At 36.0% G+C, this 22,918-nt stretch overlaps 1 protein-coding gene across 2 annotated transcripts in view; it reads right to left on the bottom strand.

Moving 5' to 3' along the window:
• Positions 1-22,918, bottom strand: part of EPS15 (epidermal growth factor receptor pathway substrate 15) — a 52,034-nt gene that overhangs the window by 26,143 nt on the left and 2,973 nt on the right. For both annotated transcript variants that reach the window (XM_050900648.1, XM_050900649.1), the window contains exons 2-12: positions 18,230-18,271; positions 13,035-13,124; positions 12,646-12,693; positions 11,560-11,655; positions 11,067-11,132; positions 10,468-10,593; positions 9,925-9,984; positions 8,180-8,380; positions 6,432-6,577; positions 5,370-5,529; positions 1,673-1,758 (exon numbers count right to left, since the gene is read on the bottom strand). In XM_050900648.1, coding sequence (XP_050756605.1) covers positions 1,673-1,758; positions 5,370-5,529; positions 6,432-6,577; positions 8,180-8,380; positions 9,925-9,984; positions 10,468-10,593; positions 11,067-11,132; positions 11,560-11,655; positions 12,646-12,693; positions 13,035-13,124; positions 18,230-18,271 — 1,121 coding nt within the window. The remainder of the gene's footprint in view (positions 1-1,672; positions 1,759-5,369; positions 5,530-6,431; positions 6,578-8,179; positions 8,381-9,924; positions 9,985-10,467; positions 10,594-11,066; positions 11,133-11,559; positions 11,656-12,645; positions 12,694-13,034; positions 13,125-18,229; positions 18,272-22,918) is intronic.

Consider the following 22,918-nt stretch of genomic DNA (forward strand, 5'->3'; position numbering starts at 1 on the left):
ACAAAGATTCATCTGTTGCCTAGCATTGCCACCTGTGCTTAGGGAAGGTACAGAAAAGTAGCATTTACTCTGCTACCAAAATAACTCTTCTACAGTGGCTAAAGGATTTCCAAGTAATCAAAAAGTTAATTTTCTTGAAAAAATAAAAATGAAAAAAGTTTTACTTGTGCCACGACTCACTTTATGACATTGAGAGTTTGCTAGTCATTCTCAATGAAACCACACAAATCTCTTAATATTATACTTCAGTTTGACAATACAGGCTTAAGCCTGATTGTTAATCCAGTTCTGTTCTCAACCTCTAAATCATATCAAAGTAAATTTCCCCTTTCTAAAAATAAATACATACTAATAGTTGCCCCTACCATATCTTCAACAATCGAGTATCATTCAAATGTATCTTAAATAATTGTCCAAGTATATTTGCCACTGAAGAAATGGAAGCAATGACATTCCAAAAGCCATGGTTCCTTCATACCTCACAGTAAGAAAAGAAAACAAGACAAACAGACTGGCTTGCATGTTAGGCTGCAAGTCTACCTACTGAAAACCAACTTCATCTAAAAATTCATGCTAGTGAACAATTTATTTCCCTCTAAGATACTAACAGCAAATATACACGCTAGTAAATCATATTTCAGGTTAATAAACATGAGAGTCCAAAATTGGAATTAATACAACCTAAAGAACAACCACGGAAGGCAGAGCAGGGAGAAGTGAGGAGGCAGTGGGAGTAATAAGAGGGAGAATAAGCAGCTGAAGTGAAAAAAAAAAAAAACATTTATGTACTTAGGAAACAGACTGTGCTTTGACACATTGCCAAATTAAATCATTCCTGCAAGTGACGTGAATAAGACAGGCAGATTTCATCATGACAAAGCACCCTCACTTATAAAATAGTAGAAATAACTGTTCTTAATAGAATTTTCAGTAGATTTATGATAGTACCAAAAAAAATGACTGAAGAAAAATATCTGCTATGTCTTGAGAGTATGACAAAGATTATACAACATATATGAACTTGATTTTCTTAGTCACTTGAAGTCATCTTCTTAATTACCTTAGAAATAATTAATGGAACCCAAGGGTCTGCAGATCTCAAGTCAAAACAATTTTTCTCAGTGCAACAGTTTATTTTACTAAACTGAAGAGAAGCATGTCCACCTTTACCACCATCAAAACCCTAGCAGAGGTCCATATACAAACTGTCATCTTCCCACTCCCTACCCTACATACTTCTTGATCTTTCCCATCTCACTTCCTTACTGCCACTAGAAAAAAGTCCTTAGAATTCCCTCTACAAATCAGAGACAACTAATACCAATTTATATCATGGTTCCAGCATCCTAAAGATCTGCTCCATTCTCATCTGCCAATAAAGATGAATAAGAGAGAATATTTCCATCTCAGGATGCTAAGATATGCAGCTCTCTGAAACATACCCAGAAAGCATGATAGACAGACCTTTCACAGTCTTGCTGTTATTAAATGCACTCATCTGAGTGAACAGAGAGTAGAAGCGTTAAACAGTATTACAGACACGCTAACCATTTATTTTAGCAAAGCAGCCTATTACCACCTGGTTTTCTCTTATGCATTGAATTGTTTTTTAAAAAACAGTAAGTAGCACAACTGAACCTAAGGCAACTATGACTATTCCTCCTTTACCTACCTCTGCAGGTCTACTATTTCATTGTTTAATGTATCAAGTTCTTTAATTGCAGAAAAATCTGCTACAGAATTCGGTCCTTGCGTACTCTGAAAGACAAAAAATAAATACTGTTAGTTTATAGTTTATGCTGTCCAACAACTATATTCAGTTTACTTTTTGTGACAGCATGAGCTATCCTCTTGTAACACTGTTGGTAGCATTATATTTCACATCTTCAGTCTTAAAAATCCCAAAACAGTCCAGATGCTCTATTAACAGAACACTACATACATCCAATGCATCTAGTAATTCAAACAGTTTGTCTCCTGTAAACTCTTGAAGACATCTTCCACAAAAGCACAGGACCACTTGATCATACCAAAAAAAAAAAAAAAAAAAAAAAAAAAAATCTAGTTGTGAAATGAGATTTATCTTACAGTTAACGTTTAGCTGGCTCCCTAGCATTCATTTAAGAGTGGTTTGGTTTGTTTACTACTTTTGTATGTATATTTCTTCACCTTGGTGATCCTCCTGTTGCAGAGTATAGACACTTATTTGCAATGCTTTAAGTGATATCGAGCTAGTTTAATGTGAACCTCCAGAATACTGAATGAAACTTTCACAATACAAAGTCATAGGCAAGTTATGCCCATGAGTTCCCATTTACTTAATGTCTTTATAATAAGACAACAACTGTAATACAAATTATTTGTTTCCAAAAAGTACACAAATGACTAGAGAACAAATGCTGAAGACACAAATTAGCAAATGCTGTAATTGTTCTACTGTGCCTTATCATAACATGAACATGTTTAGGAAGCCATAGTCATTGTAACTACCTTCTATAAATACATCAGTTCCTTCAAGTCTTGAATAAAGTCATCCAGGACAAACACAAAGTTCAGAGGAAAGTATATATACGTAATTAAAAAAAGGCAAGTGATACCCCCAAAACAACACAAAAGTTCTCAAATGCTGAAGTTTCTCTAAAGATAAATCAAGATGCTATTAACTACGTGTTTATTCAAGCTTATACTCTAGGGGGGGAAAAAAAAAAAAAAAACAAAACCAAACCAGAGCCACGAAAAGACCTAAACAGTAAATCTGAGCACGCTGTGGCGGAGAATATTATTCAGCAGAACTATAGATTATTCATGCATATTTTACTAGAACAAATGGCATGAACTAAGAATAAAAAAACCCATACAGCTATTTTTAAACTGGTTAGTGTACAGCTTCTCAAATGGGCAAAATAGCTATGAAGTTCAATCCTGTTCTAAAGGAATTACACAGGAGTTTTGCGGAGCTGCTCATGGTGTTCCAATGAGAAAGTTTTTACTTCCAGGAAAGGGACAGAAGGAAAACATGGAGCTATTAGCTACAAGTACAAATTCTTTCCAGGCCTCCTCCTCTCATCAGTTAAAGAAATTCTGCACACTAATATCAGCATCAAGCTTGAACAAAATGTAGTTCAATCCTATTTTCAGTTGTTCAGGAGAACTGGTGTGGGGGAGGAACACAAAAGCCAACATTTTTAACGTCAATATACACGTTAACAAAGACAAAAGTTAGAACTACTTGCTGCCATTTACTACACTGCAACATGCATGCAAACAATGCTTTGAGTTTTTAACTCAAAATAGTAATAAAAGTAAATTCCTGTCAAAATTCTTTAACAGGAACTTGCATGTAAGTTTAAGTTTTATGGCTGGTAATGCAAGTGCAATTTGGTGACTACAAACAGTTCTAGGTAAAGAAACACAGCAACAAGTACTAGACTGCTGCTTTATCCCATTCATGGGATCTGCATTCAGGCCTCAAAATTGAAATAAAAGTTACACTATTGTGGTAATAAAATTCTGTAGGGAAACCAAACATTAGATAACAGCAATATACATACATATGCATTCTGAACATCTACCAAGAAGGATCATGAGTTAACTTCCCCTACTTTAAAAACATAATGGATTACCATTATACTTACTGATATTTCTGCTACTGCCTTTATATTGGTCAACTCAGAAGATGAAACCTAAGTCTTTTTTTACAATGTAAGCCATGCCACTTCAAGAAAACCAACAAAAAGCCTATTTCTGCCTACTGCTCTTATCCTTAGGGTTCAATTCTTGAGCAATAATCTTGGACAAACAGGTTCTTTCATATCAACAAGTCAACATCTCTCTTGAAAAAGCTCAAAACGAGCTGAAGGTTCAGCTCAATCTAGTAAAACAAATTCTTAGTAAGGATTGACAGAGCTAACTAAAAGCTAACTTACCTTCTTTCACAATATTCTTACTCCTATCATTTATGTTAGTAATGGAAAAAAAAAAAATGACACTGATGTCTTTCAGAGTTCTATAAAAACAATTTACACACACAGAATAGCAGTAACCAACACCAATCTCATCCAACGTGTTCTAATCACTAAATTTTCTGCAATATAATCAGTAAAACCATGGGTATTAGTCCTAATGATAACTGTCATCTGTCACATTGGGCTACCACTCTGTCATCACTTCCCCAGCGATTTCAACAGGATAAGACAGCATTTTCTCTTTTAAGTTTAAGCAGCACATATTACCAACAGGTAACAGCCACAGAGGTCTGGGTTCAAAGAAAAACCTTGGGGTTCTTCTGATGAACAACACTGGAAATCAGCAATAATTTGAGATCGTGACATACTGTGACACTTCAGCGAAGTGCTGTGCTATTTCAATGATTATGTAAGAGTCTTAGAAGGATGTTCATTATTAAACCAACAGACAGTAAATATTAGAAAAGCAAAGATTCTCTAACCTTGAGAAAGCAGAGTTAACAAACTGACAGAATAATAAGGATGAAAAGCAGAGTGGTGCAGAATGGAAAAAACAGTCCAAACTAGAAAAGAGACATAGAAAGGAAAGCAAACATACAAAAAAGATTAGTAGAGTTGCAAATAAAGCAATTACTTTTTAAAAACAGAATGCAAAAAGAAATTAGATACCAATTACAGAAACTCAAAAGTAGTGCCAAATTTTGAGTTTCATTTTTTCAGGTGCAAATTTTTCATTCTGTTTAAGAAGATTGTAGAATTAGGTCAATGTTTTGCACAACCAAGAAAAGGTAACTCACATCATACTTCATGATGTATAAAACAAGTAAGAATTTGTGATGACCTCTACCATTCTGATAAATACAACTTGAACTGCTGAGGTACAGTCTACTGCTGGATTAAGATAGATGGCAATCAACAGACTATGAAGACATTTAAACTATCTGTGAAGTATAAAATGGAGGACCATTTACTTTTAAAACTTTAAATATATAATTCTAAGCTTTATTTAGTTTACATTGATCTTTTTTAAGAAGTCTGGAAACAATGTAAAAAAGGTAACTGTGAACACATTAGGAGAAAAACATTGAACTTGTGCATGTTATTTCAGATGCAAACTAAAATTTCTTTAGATAGGCAGCAGAAGGATTATTCTTTCAAAATAGAAAATAATGCTTTCTCAACATAAGATCTCTCCGCTTGGTTGGCAGGCGTAATAAATGACAGCTTCATTTTGAAACATGGATGGAACAGTTTTTTGTCAATTCTTTGCACCTAAGACTTGTTTTCTTCCTGATCTTATGATAAATTTAAGGTATGCCAGTACTTGAGGTGCCTCTTGCGTAGCCTTTGGAATTAACCTTCTTTCTTTGAGATTTATACCAAAAATGCCAAACCCATCCTTACCTTCTGTAAACTGACACCCCTGTCTGAAGGTGGAATCATCTCTGGAGTCAGAGCCTGAGGTGGATCAATGCCTTTTGTTAACTTCTGATTAATTAAATAGAAAGCCAAAGCAAACTGTTCCTTTGAAAGCTTTCCGCAGTCCTTTGTGTCACAGAGCGCCCTGTACAGAGATGCACATGAAATAAATCAAATCCTCATTTCTGCAAGTACAGCCCTGTTTATTGTACTTGCTGTCATTCAAAAATGTAAAAATTGCTAGTATATATCTCCTCTTCTAAAAAATGCAATATAGAAGGCATGGTAATAAATAGGAAACATTACTCAAACATACACAATCACTTTCTCTTTGCATGCTAAGGTCCACAGCTCTGTTACATTCAGTTCTGATCTGGTGAAAGGCAGAATCAGGGCTGTAAGTCACTAACAACACTTGAGTATCTGTAACTGAAGTTCCTTCTAAATGAAAGAACTTTTCACAGCCAATACAAGTTTATCTAAATTTTCCTAAATTTCCTAAATTAGAGGTTGTGTTAACCACAACTTGGGGGGGGGGGAAGTTTTTCCTATCAGAGTGCCCTACAATAGCTTATAGCGGGGAAAAAAATTAAAAAAGCAGTGGATGTCACTACTAGCTGTAATGAAAGACAAGTTAGTTGTAGAATGAAATGGGCCGTAAGTCTTGCATGCGAAGAATTTTATACAGATAATTCTCTTTACCAGTATATGGACAGTATCAGTGTTTAGATACACAGCAACACCATGATGCCTTAAATACACAGGTTTAGCTGAAGTGCAGTATTTGTTTGTAACAATCTGTGTTCAGGCACTTTACCTCCTCCCGTAAGACACGATGCATAGCATAAACCTGTTTTCCCCCCATTTCTGTCCAAAAGTAGAAGCAAGTAAGTTACCAGTGCTTATATAGAGGCCATGCTATTATATATAAAAAACAGCTTTCACTTTCCAGAAATGTCAACATAGCACTTCTCAAGAAAAGTGCTAGGAAGGAGCGAGAACCATGCCATCGTCTAAACAGCTGACATGGAAAAAAAAAAACCCTACCAGATATGTGCAAGAAGAGCAGAAGGCAGTCCTGTCTTCAAGAATAGTTCTCTGGCTTCCACACCTGACACAAATCCATCCATGTCCTTGTCAGTTTTCACAAAGATCTCATCATACTTAATTTTGTCTGCAGGCGATACAACCCACTGAAGGCAGGTGGGGATGGAAGGGGAAAAAAAAAAACAAAACAAAAACACCAAAACCACAATACTAAGATACAGGCAGTTCTGTTTTCAGATAGTTACGTTCAGAGTTACATAATTCAAGGACTACAGCACAGATTTAACAAGTGATATAGATGCCTCGTTCATGAACCAGTTTTATCCTCCAAAATAGAGATCCACAGAGATCCACAAGTAACTCCAAAAGCAGAAGCAAAGTATTTACATCAGTGAAGCACCAAGGCTGGTTTATATTGCTCTGCCTCTTTGCCTATGCATTAGAAGTATTTCCTGGAGCCCAGATCTCCTCCCAGCATGGGGTTATGCCCTCATCACTGTGCTCAGTCACAGTCCTGCTTACTGTCTGGCTCTATCAATTTTATTCCTCTTTACACAGCTGGAGAGCTTTAGCTGGAGGGACTGAAGAACTGCTCAAGCCCAGACTGTTAATAGTTGGCACATTCTAAATTGTAGAACTTACCTCTGATCAAGGTAAAGATGGGAATTAGAGCCACTTCTCTTACTTCAGCAATTTTTCCAAACACTAAGCTACTATAAAGATGTTTGGGGTTTTTTTTGAGTGAAAATGGCTTCAAGTGCATGCTTATGAATGCTAATTAATTTCAGCGTACAAGGACACTTAACAGATTAATCCCAAATGGTGCTATACTCAAAACATACACCGAAACACTCATTCAGAATGGCACTGCTTTGTAATACATACAGCAAGACTTACCATCAGTCAAGTAAACTGCCAGATGAAAACCTTGGCATCTCCAGAATTAAGATGCCAGTTTCCTACTGATTACTCAAGTATGGGTACCCAAATGTCCAAGCAGCATCTTATGCATTAAGTACTACAGTTCTTACCTTAGATCCCCTTCTCAATCTTTTCTTATTTTGAATAGAATGAGTAAGTTACAACCTATGTGGAAAGACATTTTCCCGAATTCTGGATTCTAAAATGACCAGGATTAAATAAGATGCTTGGGGGGGGGTGGGAGGCATCAAGCTTCTTAATAATCGTATTCAAAACAAACACCAAATCTCACGTGTTTGACAGATATGCCAGACCTTTTATTTCCTTTTCCCATTGCTTGCATTTATCTATTCCATTTTCATTAATGTCTTCTTCAAATTGCATGCATGCACATACAACTGCACATACACGCCTGCCACAATTTGTTTTAAGAACTTGTCCATCTTCAAATCAGTCTTCAGCCAGAAGACTTATGTTCTGCAGATGTGTACCTGGACTACATTTTTAAACTGTTTTCTTAGTATTCTGGCCTTTGGGTTGAGCTTCATGCCTTGAAATAATTTATTTTTAAAATATCTTCAAAATCTTTACTAAATAATATTCTTTTATCCAACTGTTTATATCTGAAGACATCTAGAAAAAGCAGAACAAGATAAATTTCATATCTCTCCACCTGGTCTTCCCAATAGCCTCCTCAAATTCATCAACCAATCAACAGGGCAAGAACGAAACTAAAAACCTGTATCAAGACTCTTCATGCAGGCAGTCTCCAAAGCACAGCATTAAGAGCAGAAATCTTCTAACCCCAAGTAACTTCAGAACTATACCTGTGTTAATGGTGTTTTGGCAGCTAAAATGCCTACAGGTGGCAAGGACTGATGAGACTCTTTGGTAGATGTTGAAGATGGAATTAATGGCATCGCTCCTGAAACACTAATGGGTTTTCTCTTGGATGGTGGCACCAAAGCTGCAGGCAAGGACATTGGCACTGGTTCTTTTTCCAAAGCACAGTATACCAAAAACATGGCCTGAACAAGAAAATAAAGTGTGTGGATGTAAATATATAAGAAATAAATACATATATAAATTAAAGAATTAGTTAAGAAATAACTTTGTAGCATTTTTTCATTACGTTTCTCCTTTACAAGCCCCCTCAACTGAATTATAGCTTATTGCCTTCTGACCTGTTTTTCATTACTATTTCTTTTGAGGTTCAGTGCTTAGCAAATGAAGTTCAGTACCTTTTAGAACATTAAAATGATTCTCCTAAATATTACCAAGCTTGTACCACCACTTGTGGAATTTTATTTGAGAGAACTTAAAGAAACTTTAAGAACTTGAAGTTTTAAGTAACTTTAACTTTAAGAACCTAAATTAAATTGATAATCTGTGAAGTATTATAAAATTTCTTTATCTCAAACATTTCCCTAGAACATATCAATCCTCTGATCTCCAACCTAAAATTCTGAAGAATTACAGCATACACACAGGAAATCAAATATAGTAACAGTTAACTACTAGGGTCTTAAAGGAATTGGTTTCAAAAGAAACTGAAGCATACAGGTGCCTGAAGATGACTAGAACAATATTCAAGAAAGCGATTTTTACACTTTTATCCTTTCTCAAAAATATACATGACAGCAGAAAAAGGTGAATTCATCATATTTATATTACAAAGAAACAAAGCAAGGTCTTGATGTTGTCCATAACATCAATTCTTGGCAATTAAACAGGTATTTTTTATTTTCTTTTTATTTTTTTTTTAATTTTGACTCTGAGAGGATGAGCAAAAGTCTAGTTTGTAGAAATTAAAATTAAAGGCTGGCTTTAGTCCCACCTGAGGACACAAAGGTCACATTACTTTTTCAAGATTCTTGCAACACAGAATGCAGTTAAGATATTTTGTTAGCTTTTCCAAACCTTTAAAGTTAGGTTTGATGTTTCTCTACATAAAATGAAACCCTCTCCTCCCGGGTGAATGCATAATTCCTTCCTCTCCAATTCACTTACATGCAAAAACAAGCGGAAAGTTTTGAGAAAAAGTTGATGCATGGTTACTATCACATTCAAGACTTATACAGTCTTCAAAAGCAAGAGCCTCCTACTCTCATCTCACTTGCCATCTCTTGGGGGAAGTGAAACTTATTTACCACTACTTACATTATTTCATCAGTCCTGGCATTAATAGTGTTAAAATTCTAACTTGCTATGAACTTTTGAAGAATTTATACATAATTTCTTTAAAATTTTCCTCAAAGATATCTTGAGGCATTCAAGTACCATAAACACTGAAGGTTACAGTAAAACTTAATCAGTGAAAACACTCAGTCTCTCATGGGACAGCAGATCACAGGTATAAGTTTTTAATGACTCAGTCCACAAAGTAAGTTACTACTGTGTATTGAGAGACATTCAACAAACTAACAGAAACATTAAATAGTACTAAAACTTCATTAAGGTCTCTGAATAAAGGCAATAAATGAATGACACAAACAGTCAAAAATACACAATGCATCTATTTTAAACTCCTGCCATTAGGCTTTCCAAATCCCAAGAGGCAGAAGATACTTACAACTGCAAACTCGTCTCGATCCAACATTCCATCACGGTCAATATCACTCAATTCCCACACCTACCAATAAAAAGCAGAATATAGGGAAGTTTGCCTGAACTGCAGCAGTTTCCTATTTAAAACCTCATTAAAAACAAATGTGAGAACAGCCTCCCTCCACCATATCCTAAGTTCTATTAAGATTAACAGCATTAGTTTTCAGTGAGCAACTTACATTCATATAAACCATGCAGAAGAGAGATTCTTAAGTTGGAGACGGAGTGCGCTAAGGGCACCCTGCCCTAAACCAAGTGTTAAAGAGTACACGTAACTGATACACCGTAGTAAGAGAAGATCTATCAAAATATCAAAAGAGTTTTGTGGGTGGTTTTTGTTTTTTGGTTTTTTTTTTACAGTTTAATAGTTACACATGTGGCCACTCCATAAGATAGTATTTAATAGTTAGGCTCATTACTACAAATCTTCAATTTGAAAAACAGATGTTGCTGAGTGTAGCACAGTTATTATTTGTGAATTAACAATTAAAAAGAAAGGTATTCTTACTCGTCCTAAGATATCCACTGGCAGTTTCGAGTTAAGGAGTACAGGTTTCACCTTATCCCCTGACAACAGTCCATTCACAGGATTTAGGCTGTCAAAAATAGCATCATACTTGGCCTTGTCTTCCAGCTGCAGGGGCAGAAGAAAAATATTACTTATGGAAACAGTCACACTCGTAGCCTAAGAAGCAGTAGTTCTTTCAAAAATATTAACTTTTCTTTTTAAGTTACAGTTGGAAGCACACACACTGCAGTTCCTAATGCTTAAAAGAAAATACAAAAAAAGATATTATTTCTAAGTCAGCTAAAGACTCATCCAAAACCCAGTGAGATTTATTCTTCAATTATTTTCATGGCTTCAGGTAACTATTCCTTTTTTCTTTTTTTTCTTTTTTTTTTTAAATTTCTAAACAAGAAGAGATTTCCCAAGGATCAAGTGTTTTTATCAAATTAGGTCTACTAGCCCAATTACAGCTTTGACATGAATGGTAATTTATCATACTTTATAAACTATAGCTACCAGTAGCATTATATTTTTCTCAGACTTATGTTTTCTTGCAAACCACACCATAGTTCTAGGTAATAGTCTGATCTTTAGTTTACCTTAACAGCCCATGGTACATCACTTGATGCTGTTCCACTGAGTAGCAGAGGACTACTAGTATCAGTCTAAGGAAAAACAGGAAAAAACCCACATTAAAGGAGACATGGTTCTGACCTTTGAAAACCACTCCCTTACTTGAGAAGGTGCTCCTTCTCAAAGCCAGAACTGCATTTTAGTTACTTATACCTTAAGTTAAGGATACCAAAATTTAGAGTAAGAAATTTAAAATTTTCTTCCGTTAAGGACAACACTAACAGAATAAATACCATATATATATTCAAATTATACATAATTTTATATTCAAATCCCCACTAGAACATGTAGCACTTTATTCTTATTCCACATTGCTTAATTTTCCCCTTGTAGGGCCCTATTGCCCTACAACATCACTTTCAGAAGTGTTTGGTATTTATACCAAAGCTTCCTAATTGTTCACTTAAAAGCAGTTCTTATTAATGAGTTGATATGTTCAATTAAAAAAAGAACTCTTACAAATCTTGGTGGAGGAACAGGCAAATTAAGACTACTCAGGGCAACATCCAATCCATTCTGTGCACATGCTACAAGTCGTAAAGCCACAAAAAATTCCTACAGGAAAAATGAAATTTTAAAGGATTTATTACATGAAAATACTCAAATTTCAGAAGAATTAAGAGCTTTTCTAGTATTGCTATACACACAAAGGGTTGCAAATGGCTTCAAAGGGGGTCACAAAGTGACAGAAAGCAGCAGTCAGCAACTGCTGAATTCCTCCAGTGAGGCAAAGTTTGTAATTACTAGCTCCAAGCATTTAGTAACTTCCTGGCTAGTGCAGTCAGTTCTTCTATGGCAGAGCAGTGAAAATTTAAAGTAGCAATTACAGCTGTTTATCTTGGAGGAACTGAGTTGATCCCAAAGGTGGCAGTTGATGGAGAGGGAGGAAAGGAAGGTACAGCACATGAGAAAAATGAACCAAAAGAAGTCTGGAAAAAAAAAAAAGATTGTTTGGTAGATGCTACAAGCTCCTCCTTTTCCTACCGTAAGATGAAACAGTTAGCTCTCCACAGGCTGTTATTTAAGTAACTATACTTCAAACCACATTAGCAACGCACATTAGAGCTTTTCAGTAGCACCACTGATATGCAAGTCCGACTGCCGTACTGCTCATTGCTACAACTTTGGAAGAACTCCAAACAGAACGTACTAATGTCAAGTCCACCAAAATTAGATAAATAAGAATTTTGAACATTTTACTAGAATTTTAATTTCTGCATTGTTTCCTCCAAGATTAAGAGCAAAAGTCACCTTTTTAGTAAATACAGTATATTAACCCTTAAATTACTTCTCAGTATATTGTATTGCACAGCTAAACAGCAGTTCATTTTATGACTTGAAGAAAAACTGATGAGGTAGCTGAAGGCTGCTTAATTTATTGTAGCTTACACTGAAGTAGGAAGTACACCTCTAGTTCCAATTAGAAAAATCTGAAAAAAATCAGTTAGAAAAACTGCCTTCCTGAACCAGAAATCTTAATTTTTATCTTATTTCAAGGCTTTCTAATGGTTAGAGTAACCTCATACATCATATAAATAATCATACCTGTTTGTTCAGGATACCTTTGCCATCAGTATCAGCTAAGTCCCAAATCTAAAACATAAAAATAATAGACACAAGGTGTTCCACAGCACTGAGAGGAAGCTGGTAAGTTCTTGCTCCATTTAACAATGCATTCTTGGATGAAAGTTCAGGTCTTAACTTCATGATAGCACTTATTTGTGGTGACAAATTTAAATATTGTTTCAATTTCCACCACAAGCTACATACATAGTAGAATAAGCAAGGATACTGAAGTTGGAAACTATTGGATAGCACAACTGAAAACACATTAGGGAAGATCATGTATCCTGTAGTACCACTAAGTATTTTAATTTACACAGGATACTCACTGAAGCAAGAGACAGGATACTTCAATAAATGTCATTAAATACCTTTCCAAGTACCAAATCTGTCAATCCAGACTTTTTCAAGAAAACAGCTGCATCAGAAGCTAACACTCTTCCCGCATTAGCAGAATCAACCTGGGGGAGAAAAAAAATCTCACATGACAAACTAGCTTTTGAATTGATGCAATCTCTTTACACAGGCTCTCAAAAAACTAGCAAAGAAGAATGCTCAAGTTAACATAGTCACTTTGAGAACAACCTTCAGACTTTTTTAAAAAAAGAAAAGCTCCCTTTCATTAAAAATCATGTTACATTAGAATTAAGACATTTTGAACTAGCTGCTCCAGATTTAATATTAATAGGCAGGCTTTGGAAGTTAAGATCTTAAACTAACACCACCAAATTTAAGATATATTATGCATATATATCTAAGCATCTTTCACACTCTAATATGTTTTACAGTGTTCCAGAAAAATACACTATTATCCCCATCTGTCTGTACACAACTAAGACACAGGGAGATAAGAATTTTGCCTAGATTACCCGGTTTAGGGCAGAAGCAAGGAAGGGAACCCAGGTCTCCCAAGTCACAAGCCAGCACCCCAACACAAGCCTACTCTTATAGGTCATCAATGAATGTTTAGATTAATTCCACTTAAAAACTGAGGAAAAAACACTAATACATATGAAAACAATCAAATGTCCGCTGCTGTAAGTTTCTAACCGTTGATTATGCCTGGATTTCAACGTTTCCAGTAGCAAGTTTCAAGTACAGACGAAGGCCCAAGAATTTCTCGAGTTATGCAGTAGATAGGGAAGCTTGTTCACAATAAGCCATCATCTGAACCTATCTAATTAGCCCTTTGTAATCACATGATTTTCTTCTTGATGCCTGCAAAACATTTGATTTGTAAGGACAGAGAAGTCCCAGAATTTGATTACATTTAATTGTCCAGCTCTGAATTCATTACTGTTATGGCCTGAAAAAGAAGGCTCTGCTCAAAGATACCTTTACCAGCCTAGAAGAGGGAAATGCTCACTCCCTAAAGTGAAACTTATTTACACAATGAAGAAGTTGGTGATGGTTTTGGCAGAATATCAACCAGTATGCATTTCACCCTGGATCAATAGGGAGATCATTAAAATACATTGTTATTCAAGTTCCTAAGTGAAAACAGTACCTCAGCTATACCTTCAAGCGGAAGAAGCAAGCAGTAAAACCTACATCACGTACATGAGGACAAGGGAAATAGAGGAAAAGCTGCGAGTTTTTGAGAGCCTAAAGCAAAAGGATACCTAAAAAGGGCACAGTATGGAAAAGAGGACTAAGGGTATCTTCAGTCAATTCAAACTGTCAGGCTTACTACATCAGACAGGTAGCTGTACAGGTCCTACAAGATCTATAGATCAAATATGTTACGTTTTATAGATAAAAATTATATAATAGTATCTTCAAAAATGGAGTCTTCCCATCTATGATCAGCTGAGATGCCCTGAAACTGATGAATTTGCAACATGATAAACATTTCAAAGGACAGGAAAGAGGCAACAGAGGTCACTTACTTTCCCCACTTCCTGGACAGAAAGAGACAGAAAACCTAAACTGGAATCGTACAAATAGATGAGCATGCATGGAAAACTGAAGTACATGCACAGAAAGAATAACTTGATGCTAGCATCAGATTTCCCAGTACTCCCTTTTCAAGATCAATGCTTTTTGAGCACTTGCTGAACACCGAGTCATCATGGCTGTCTTTGAAATAGCCCAAGAATGCCTAGTGAAAACTAGTGCTTCAGATAGAACAGAAAGTTTGGGAATATATAGCAAAACACTTGATGATGACAATGCATTGCATCATTTACAGTCTCACAGCTTTGTGTTTAAACAAAGACTATATTCAATATTTTGTTTGGAACGTAAGACCAACCTTCCAAGTTCACAGGTTAAGCACACACAAGGTGCTCAAAGCAAACAGCTCCCAAAGATGGGCTTAGAACTAGCTAGTGAAAGACTGCGGAGAATTTATCATTTGGAAAGCATTCTGCAGCAGATGAAGGTTGTCTGTAGACACTTCTTCTGAAAGTGAACAAAAAACTCTGAAAGCAATCCCAAAAGCATCATTTAATATGAAAGTGAAAACATCTTTTGTTTTCAACATAACTAATATGATTTTAATTAGGAGAGGTTGTTTCCTACAATTGAGGATTCCCTGGTCAGGGCAATAAAATTACAAACACTACAGCCTTGTAGTTAGTCTGCTTCTCAGATTTTTAAAATATCTAATTCAGTCTGTATGGGAGAGCTGTTCATATTATAGGCAAAAGGTTGCCAAGACACTGCATCAAATCCCCTTTTCAGTTAGTGGAGTCGACCTTGCACATGAACACAGTAATCTTGGCATCAACTCAGAAAATCTCCAGCCTAGGACTTTTCTGCTCCTTCGGGAAAGTGACAAAGCAACGCAGTACCAGCTGTGTTTTTTTCCCCACCTCCAACACAGAGGAAGGTGACTTTAAGGGATTTAAGCAGGATTCTTATTTAACCCAATATGGATACAGTTTCTTTTTGTGCAACTAATTACCTAAATTGTAGTAACTATTTTTTTTTTTAAAGGGCTGATTTCAATTTGTTTACAAATTACTGAGTCTTGCATGCTGAGATTGGGGTACTTACTAAGCATTAAAATACTGCAGAAAATTGGCTTATGTTTGACTATGGCACTGAGAAAATCGCTGGTGTTTGTCAGTTATACACCAACTTGGTAGAGCTTTTACTCTGATGTGCAAAAAGCAGTTTTCATAGCTGTATCGGCCAACAGCTCTCTTGTTGCAAGTTGTCTTTTGTAGGGCCAGAAATGATTAAGAGTTACAAATGTACATCTGATGTCCTCAGGTCACAAGGTAACAGTAAGAAGTATTTCAACTCAGGACTCATCAAGAATTCAGCAGCAGCTCAGGCATACTGCTTACCTGCTACACTGCATCACACAATTAAGTAATTTCCTACTACTTTATCACACGTATTTAAATTTATCCTTTAACCTCACCCTGTTTTGAGAGTCATGTCTAGAAATGGTTAAACAGAAAAACTTTTATTTGAAAGAAAAGTGTCCCTATTGAAAGGTTAAGATTTCAACCACATTCTAAGTACAAAACCCAGGATTTATACCCATTTCACAACATACGTTATGCCAGATGAATTACTTTAAGTTTGTGATAGAACTGGAAGTGCTGGAAGCATCAGAGCTATTTCAGGTGATGAATTTATTCTCAAGTTGCATGGAACGCTCTGAAGTGCCTCTGGCACGGAAGAATAAAAACATGCTCTACCAGCACCATAGGACAAAGTGGGAAATGTCTTTCTAACATTTCTATTCTGAAAGTTCACATCTCCTTATCTAAGGGAGGGAAGGAAAGAGTTACCTAGTGCAAATGAAAGTCTTTAGACACAGTACTTTAGAAAGCTACTCTTTAGGACAAATGCTTGCAGAAAAGAGTTTGGCTGAGCAAGTCAGAAAATTAATCCTCTGGAAAACAAATCCATTGGCACAACTTCACTAACAGTAACATCACGTTTAAGGAATCCCCGTTCCTGTACACTGCTGAGACTGCTGGACAACAAATAGTGCTCCAATTTCACTAGGCTATATATTCCAACGAATGCAAGATGCTACGGGACTTAGGAACCAGTATCACATTTGTGCTTAAATTCAGTTTCTTTATCCAACTTTTTGCTTCACACTTCAGTGGTTAAGCAACTGCAGTCAGGAGGAAGAGACAGGCATGTGGCAAAGACAATACATGACAGTGATAGTCAGTAGTATTTAGCTAGGAAACCTAACATGCAAAAAAATTAGTTCCTTGCCTTTTCTTGTGACCTTATAATGATCACCATAATATGGGATTCTCCTAAGGCTTTTAATCCAATGCCTAGAGACAGACAAACAATTGATTTGTCCCTCAGACTGAAGGAAAACTTTGTGAAGGTGATACTATCTCCTTCAACCTTCAGGAGCCATCCGAACTTAGATCAGGGTAAACTCTCACTTCTTGTTTAGCAGTTTCAAATCTGCTACTCTCTTGTAGTGGAGAAAAACCCTTGTTAAACAGAAAGCTCAAACTTTTCAGGCATCATAGGCTGACACACTTTAACTGCTGTTTTATGTGCTTGATAATGGGACTAACCCTCTAAGCACAATCCAAAAATAGAGCGTGGATAGAAATCATCGTCTTCTCTCTTCCCCAGCAGATAAGCTTATATTCTAATGTTGACGCCCAAAAGAAGTTCCTAAGTAAAGAGGTCATATACACTATATCCTGTCTTAGGACAAACAGACAGGAACATTACCAGTTGCACAAAGGAAGAAAAAGTTCTTATAAGGTTGCTTTTTTTACACGGTTCATCAATTACTCACCAGGTCTTTCTATTAAAAAAAAATAAATCTATTTTTAATTGTTTTAAACAGTCATTCATTTAGTTTACATTTCCTTAAAAGTTTTCATATTATCTATGTTTGTACAATAACATAATATTATGCACATGATACAAAATATTGCTATAATAGAGTAGTTGAAACAGCTATTTTTCAAAAAAGCTGTATTTATAGGAGTTAATACACCTTATTTTTGCTGGGCATAAATATAAAAAGACAGGTGATAAATAAAATTATTATATTTTATTTTTATATATATTATATTTTATTGTTACATTATAAAGTCAAAAGATTTGTATCTGTTGAGTGAAGCTGCAAGAAATACATGCGTTCTTTTGGCATTCAGTGGCCTTCCATCCAAATTTCACTCCTTACAGCATCCTGTAAGAACCTCTGGGGACACTCAGAGAGATGCAAGTCTTACATAACACTAACTGCACTACAAATACAAGAAATTCAGGTTCACTTGTAAAAAGGAACAAAGAACATATCAATACAGTACTTTGCAAGAATTTACTCCATTCCAAGAGCTAACAGTCTGTTACAACTGTAAAGTGATGTATGTCATACATACCTGGCAGTTCCCTAGCAAATTAAATAAGTCATCTTACAACCAATATTAAATTTATACTGATATAGCTCTAGACCTAAGTGTTAGTTACTATAAAAATATATTTTAAAGTAGAATAATTTTCCTTGAGCTTTTATTGTTTACACACTGTTGGCCATGCTGAAGTCCATAGCAAAAGAATATTATTTCTTTTAAATACAAAATAAAGTTTGTTCTCTCAACAAGAACATACATACCTGTCGATAGAATTTCTCATACACAGGATTTGCACTTGATAGCTGTAGAAGAGAGAGAGAGAGATAAAATTAACCCTAAAGATCCATATTTCAATTCCCCTCTCCCTGGATAAATAAAGATATAAAACACTTTTTACTGGTCTTCAAAGAAGCATTAAGCATTTATATAATTCTATTTATTCTGTAAAATGATGAGGACTATGACAGCTCTTCATGCTGTAACTTTTAGAAGACTAACTTCTTGTTTTGAAGTCAGTGATACTAACCACTATCAGATTACTATCAGACAGGTCACCAGGTTAGGCAGAATGAAACAAGAATTCTTCAGCAAGATCGTCTATAGGCAAAAGAAGAAACCTGAAATGATACAGGCTAGGAAGTGCTCTCTAATGAGTACAAAGCAATATAACTTTATTCTGTTATCCACTGCATCATTCTTTAGAATTTAGTGTCATATGCAACTAGTCTGTAAAATTTTCAGATATCCAAATTAAATCCTGGATTCACAACTCAATCCACAGCAATGGTACCAAATTAAGAGAGGGTAATATTTTAACTTAGGTTTTTGTAACTTGAATCCTTGCCAGAGATAACTTCTGCCTTAATTCCACTGCCAGCTACCAGACATTCAGTGCTCACCTAAACTTAGGTGGACAAGGATAAAACAGCTTCTTTGGAAAAGGCCCCTTCTTTATGAATTTATTTTTTAAACCATTCTTAGAAACTCTAAAAAAGCCCAAGGCCTGAAACTATGCAAAATCTAATATCTTGGCCTACACCAAATACCCTTGCTCAAGAGATTCCCAAGAAATGTATTGTTAGGGTTACATCTCTTCCCCGACGTAAAATCAGACACGATTTTCATGAAGTGCATGTTGCCTAAACCAAAGACTGTGTGCATTTATGCAGAGGATAACCCTAGAATTACCACAATGTGTTGCCCTTGCAAACCCAGCTGGAACAACTGAGCATAATACAAGTTAATTACACAATACATTAAAAAAAAAAACCAAACCACATAACTTCAAATATCATCCAAAAATAGAACTCTCCCCCTTAAGAGGAATATGATCTTAAACCCCAGGATTTACAGACCTTTGTACAAACTGAATCCAACAAGGTAGCTTCTTTGGCTTTAAAATTTAGAAGTTTGCATTGAAATATGGAAACCAGCAGTATTCTAGATGTTGCCAATCATACAGTTGTAGAAAACACTTTACTACAGTGCGTATAAATGGTGACAGCTTAAATAAAACCACATACATTTTCCTATAGCAACATCTAACACAGTTGCTCTTTTGGCTAAGCACTTAGATGTTCACAGGTGCCGATTATCAAAGAATATTGAGGGGAAGTTTGGTAGAAGTCGGGGGTTTAGCGTGATCCTGTTCAACTACAGAAAGCGTGCAGTATCACCAGAACATCCTGAAAGATAACTTATAGAGAACAGCTAGAAATAACAGAAGAACTTTCATTCAGACCTTGACATCTGCTTATTCAGCAAGTACGCTGCCCCAGAGACACCCAGTTTCTTCTAAGAGCCACGCGGCATTTCTGATTCTCTAGTTGTTTTGTTTGTTGGTTGGGTTTTTTTGTGGGGGACGGGACGACTGGTGAGTTTGGTTTTGTTTGTTTGTTGGGGGTGGGGGGTGGTGGGGTGGTAAATACCTCTCACATAGCCAGACATTAAAAATTACATACGCTGGGAAACTATCATTGGTATTCACTGCAATACCTCCATTTATATAGCTTAACCTTGCTCTGACTTTGTTCTGGTACCCAAAGACTTTTATTATTTCAGCCATCAACTAAGCAGGCATTTACACATCCCTTAAAATAGCCTGATGAAATATATTCAAGTTTTGCCAGACCTCTGACTACCATAACACCAATATAACAAACAACACTTTCAATCACTTTCCAGCATGCTCCAAAGCATACTATATTTTCTCAACTAAACCTCAAATGCTGTACTTACCAACTCAGCTACACTTTGAATAGCAATCTAGAGGGGTAGCTCTCCTAAACATTCAAGTATTTTACTTATTAAGTATTACTTCATTATAATGTGAAAGTATAGGCACAGAATCAAATTAAAGCTATGAGCAGAAAACTAGAACAGAGCCGGCGAGCACATATGCTAGAAGAATCAATTCTCATGCATCATCCTTCTTGCCCAATATCACCCTTTGTTCAGCCAAGTGTTTCATTATTACAGCCAGACCAATCATTGTCACTCCTGGACAGGAAACATCATGTTGAAGTCCTGCAATGAAAACACTAAGTGCAAAACAATCTTTTCATTCAGTACTTAGAGTACAAGCCAGTAATTCTTATTTATTTCGCTAGTGTTTCCAATATTCATTTTAACATCAGTATCACTGCAGTAACTGGAATTTCCTGTGACGCCAAATAGAATAATAGTAGTAAAAAAGTTTCCCAGGCTATTTTACTAGTAGCAGACTTGTTTTTCCTTCAGAGTATACCCCACAATAAAACAACAGATACAAATATAGTCTAGGATATTCTTCTGAGATAAGAAGAAAAATACTGCTTAGCGTCTTTCAAAGTGTTGCTGTAGAATTTACCCGGCAAAATGCTTTTTATGGGATTTGTAACAACCAACTGCAGCGAGTAAATTCAACTTGTTTTCCATGCAAAAAGGAGGGAGGGAGAAAAGGTCGGATTCCACAGCACACACAGATACATTATTATGATTCCATTTAAAAGTTTATCACTTCATAGGAGTAATGTCTGTTCTAGTAATTACCACCTTTGTTACAAACCTATGAACTTTAGAATACTAACCTCGGCAATAAAAAACACCTTCAGGGACACCCATCTTTTTCATCTTCTGTTGTCAATCAAGCCTTTATATCCCCATGTTTTCATCCCTCTGGCACACTTGCATTTAGGTGTAATAAAATACTACTACCAGTCTATCCGCTCCATCCATCCACAACCTTCCTTCACACAAAAAGGTTTAAAAACAAACCAACACAAGCTGTCCGTTGAGAAAAAAATAACTTTCCCCTCCAACCCAAATGAGATAAAAGGGGAGAAACAAGCTATTCTATCTTGATTAAAATCCAAAATACTGTATTCTATCATGATGCAAAGCTCTAGGATTCATTTTAAGAGTTTCCAAGCCAAACAACACAATCTGGTTGTAAACATTCTTCACGTGGTCAGCCAGCCAAAAAGCAGGCAGGTTTAAGGCAAGCTGGTTTTCTTATACTGCCCTTTCCAAGCAATAATCAACTTGTCTCTTTTTCCCCCTATTGCTTTACTGTCTTATCTGAAGTGTTTCATGGTAAAGCTTTCTACCACTTTCCATTATATAACCAAGCACATCTCCTACAGTAATAACAAGAGTAAAGATAAGAAAATATTTACTATAAATGTATATACAAATATTACCAAGTACTTCAAAATTCAGCACTTTCATTCCCATTGAACAGCTGAAGCATGCATAAAAACTCTGCCATCTTCTCTCTGCATAGACGTCTGTCACTGCATAATTCAGAATGGTTCGATTTAATTTTCAAACTGCTACAGGAAACCTCCACCATCTTCTCATCACTACTGAACAAAGCCTGTATAACATGAAAGAGTAGCTCCATTGCCTTTTTAGATGCAGCTACTCTCTAACATGGTTGACGCAATATCAATCAAAAAAAATTAAGTTCTATCTGCTTTAGGAGCAGCCAGCCTCCTCTATACACCAAGTTTAAACACACACACGTGCATACTCAGATTTCCTCATCTTTCATGGAGCACAGAAAGAGGAAGAACAGATCTCTCCAGTAAAAAGAACAAACTAAGATCTTAATTTTATCATTTTGTTGATCCCTTAAAAAAAAAAACCACCAAACACAGAAGTTTGCCAGAGACCTCAAAAGCTTTCGCTCTACATTATATATAACATATATCACTATGAGAGTGTCATTCATACTGTAACTATTTACATCCTACACAATCCAGTAACAAGACATTAATCCTGGCAATGCATGCATTAGACAGGCAGCTATCTAGCTTAGCCTCAGTTGTAATATTTGATGCTTCCCTTCAACAACAAAGCACAGCATTCTGGACTCCGTGACACAATACTGAAGTTTAAACTGAGACTTGCAGCTAATTAGGATACAAGTTGATATTACATGACTTTGTCTTGTTTACCAAAGCAGCTCATAACTACTTTAAGACAACTACCACATTTTTCACAAAAAGTGTTCCATGACATCAGGAAGACAAACACAGAAAGTTATCTTCCTGTTCTCCCTGAATATTTCCTTACAGTCCTTCCCTGAACTGTGAGCTTCCCCTCAATCACACATCGGCAGTTTTTCAGAATAAAAACACAAGTTCAATTTTCAAGAGCAACAAGAAGTTTTTGAATGTCCGTATTACACCAGCTTTCAACAAATGTATCTTCCCCACTCTCAACATGCATTTTCTGCATCTTCAGTTTTCTGTTCTTCCTCTCTAAATTCCCTAAATGAAATAGGCCAGATAAGCAACCATCCTTGGAAGGTCAAAAATACAACTCCTCATATTGGCTATAGCTAATTTGAGTTTTCCAACAACAGATGACAATTTGTGAAATCGGAACAGTTCCTTCTCATTGGTGTTGCTAGCTTCTTTCCAAACTACAGGCAACCACAACAGAACATTCACTTGGGAGAAGTT

The sequence above is a fragment of the Gymnogyps californianus genome, chromosome 8 (genome assembly GCF_018139145.2).
Source record: "Gymnogyps californianus isolate 813 chromosome 8, ASM1813914v2, whole genome shotgun sequence".
NCBI lineage: Eukaryota > Metazoa > Chordata > Aves > Accipitriformes > Cathartidae > Gymnogyps > Gymnogyps californianus.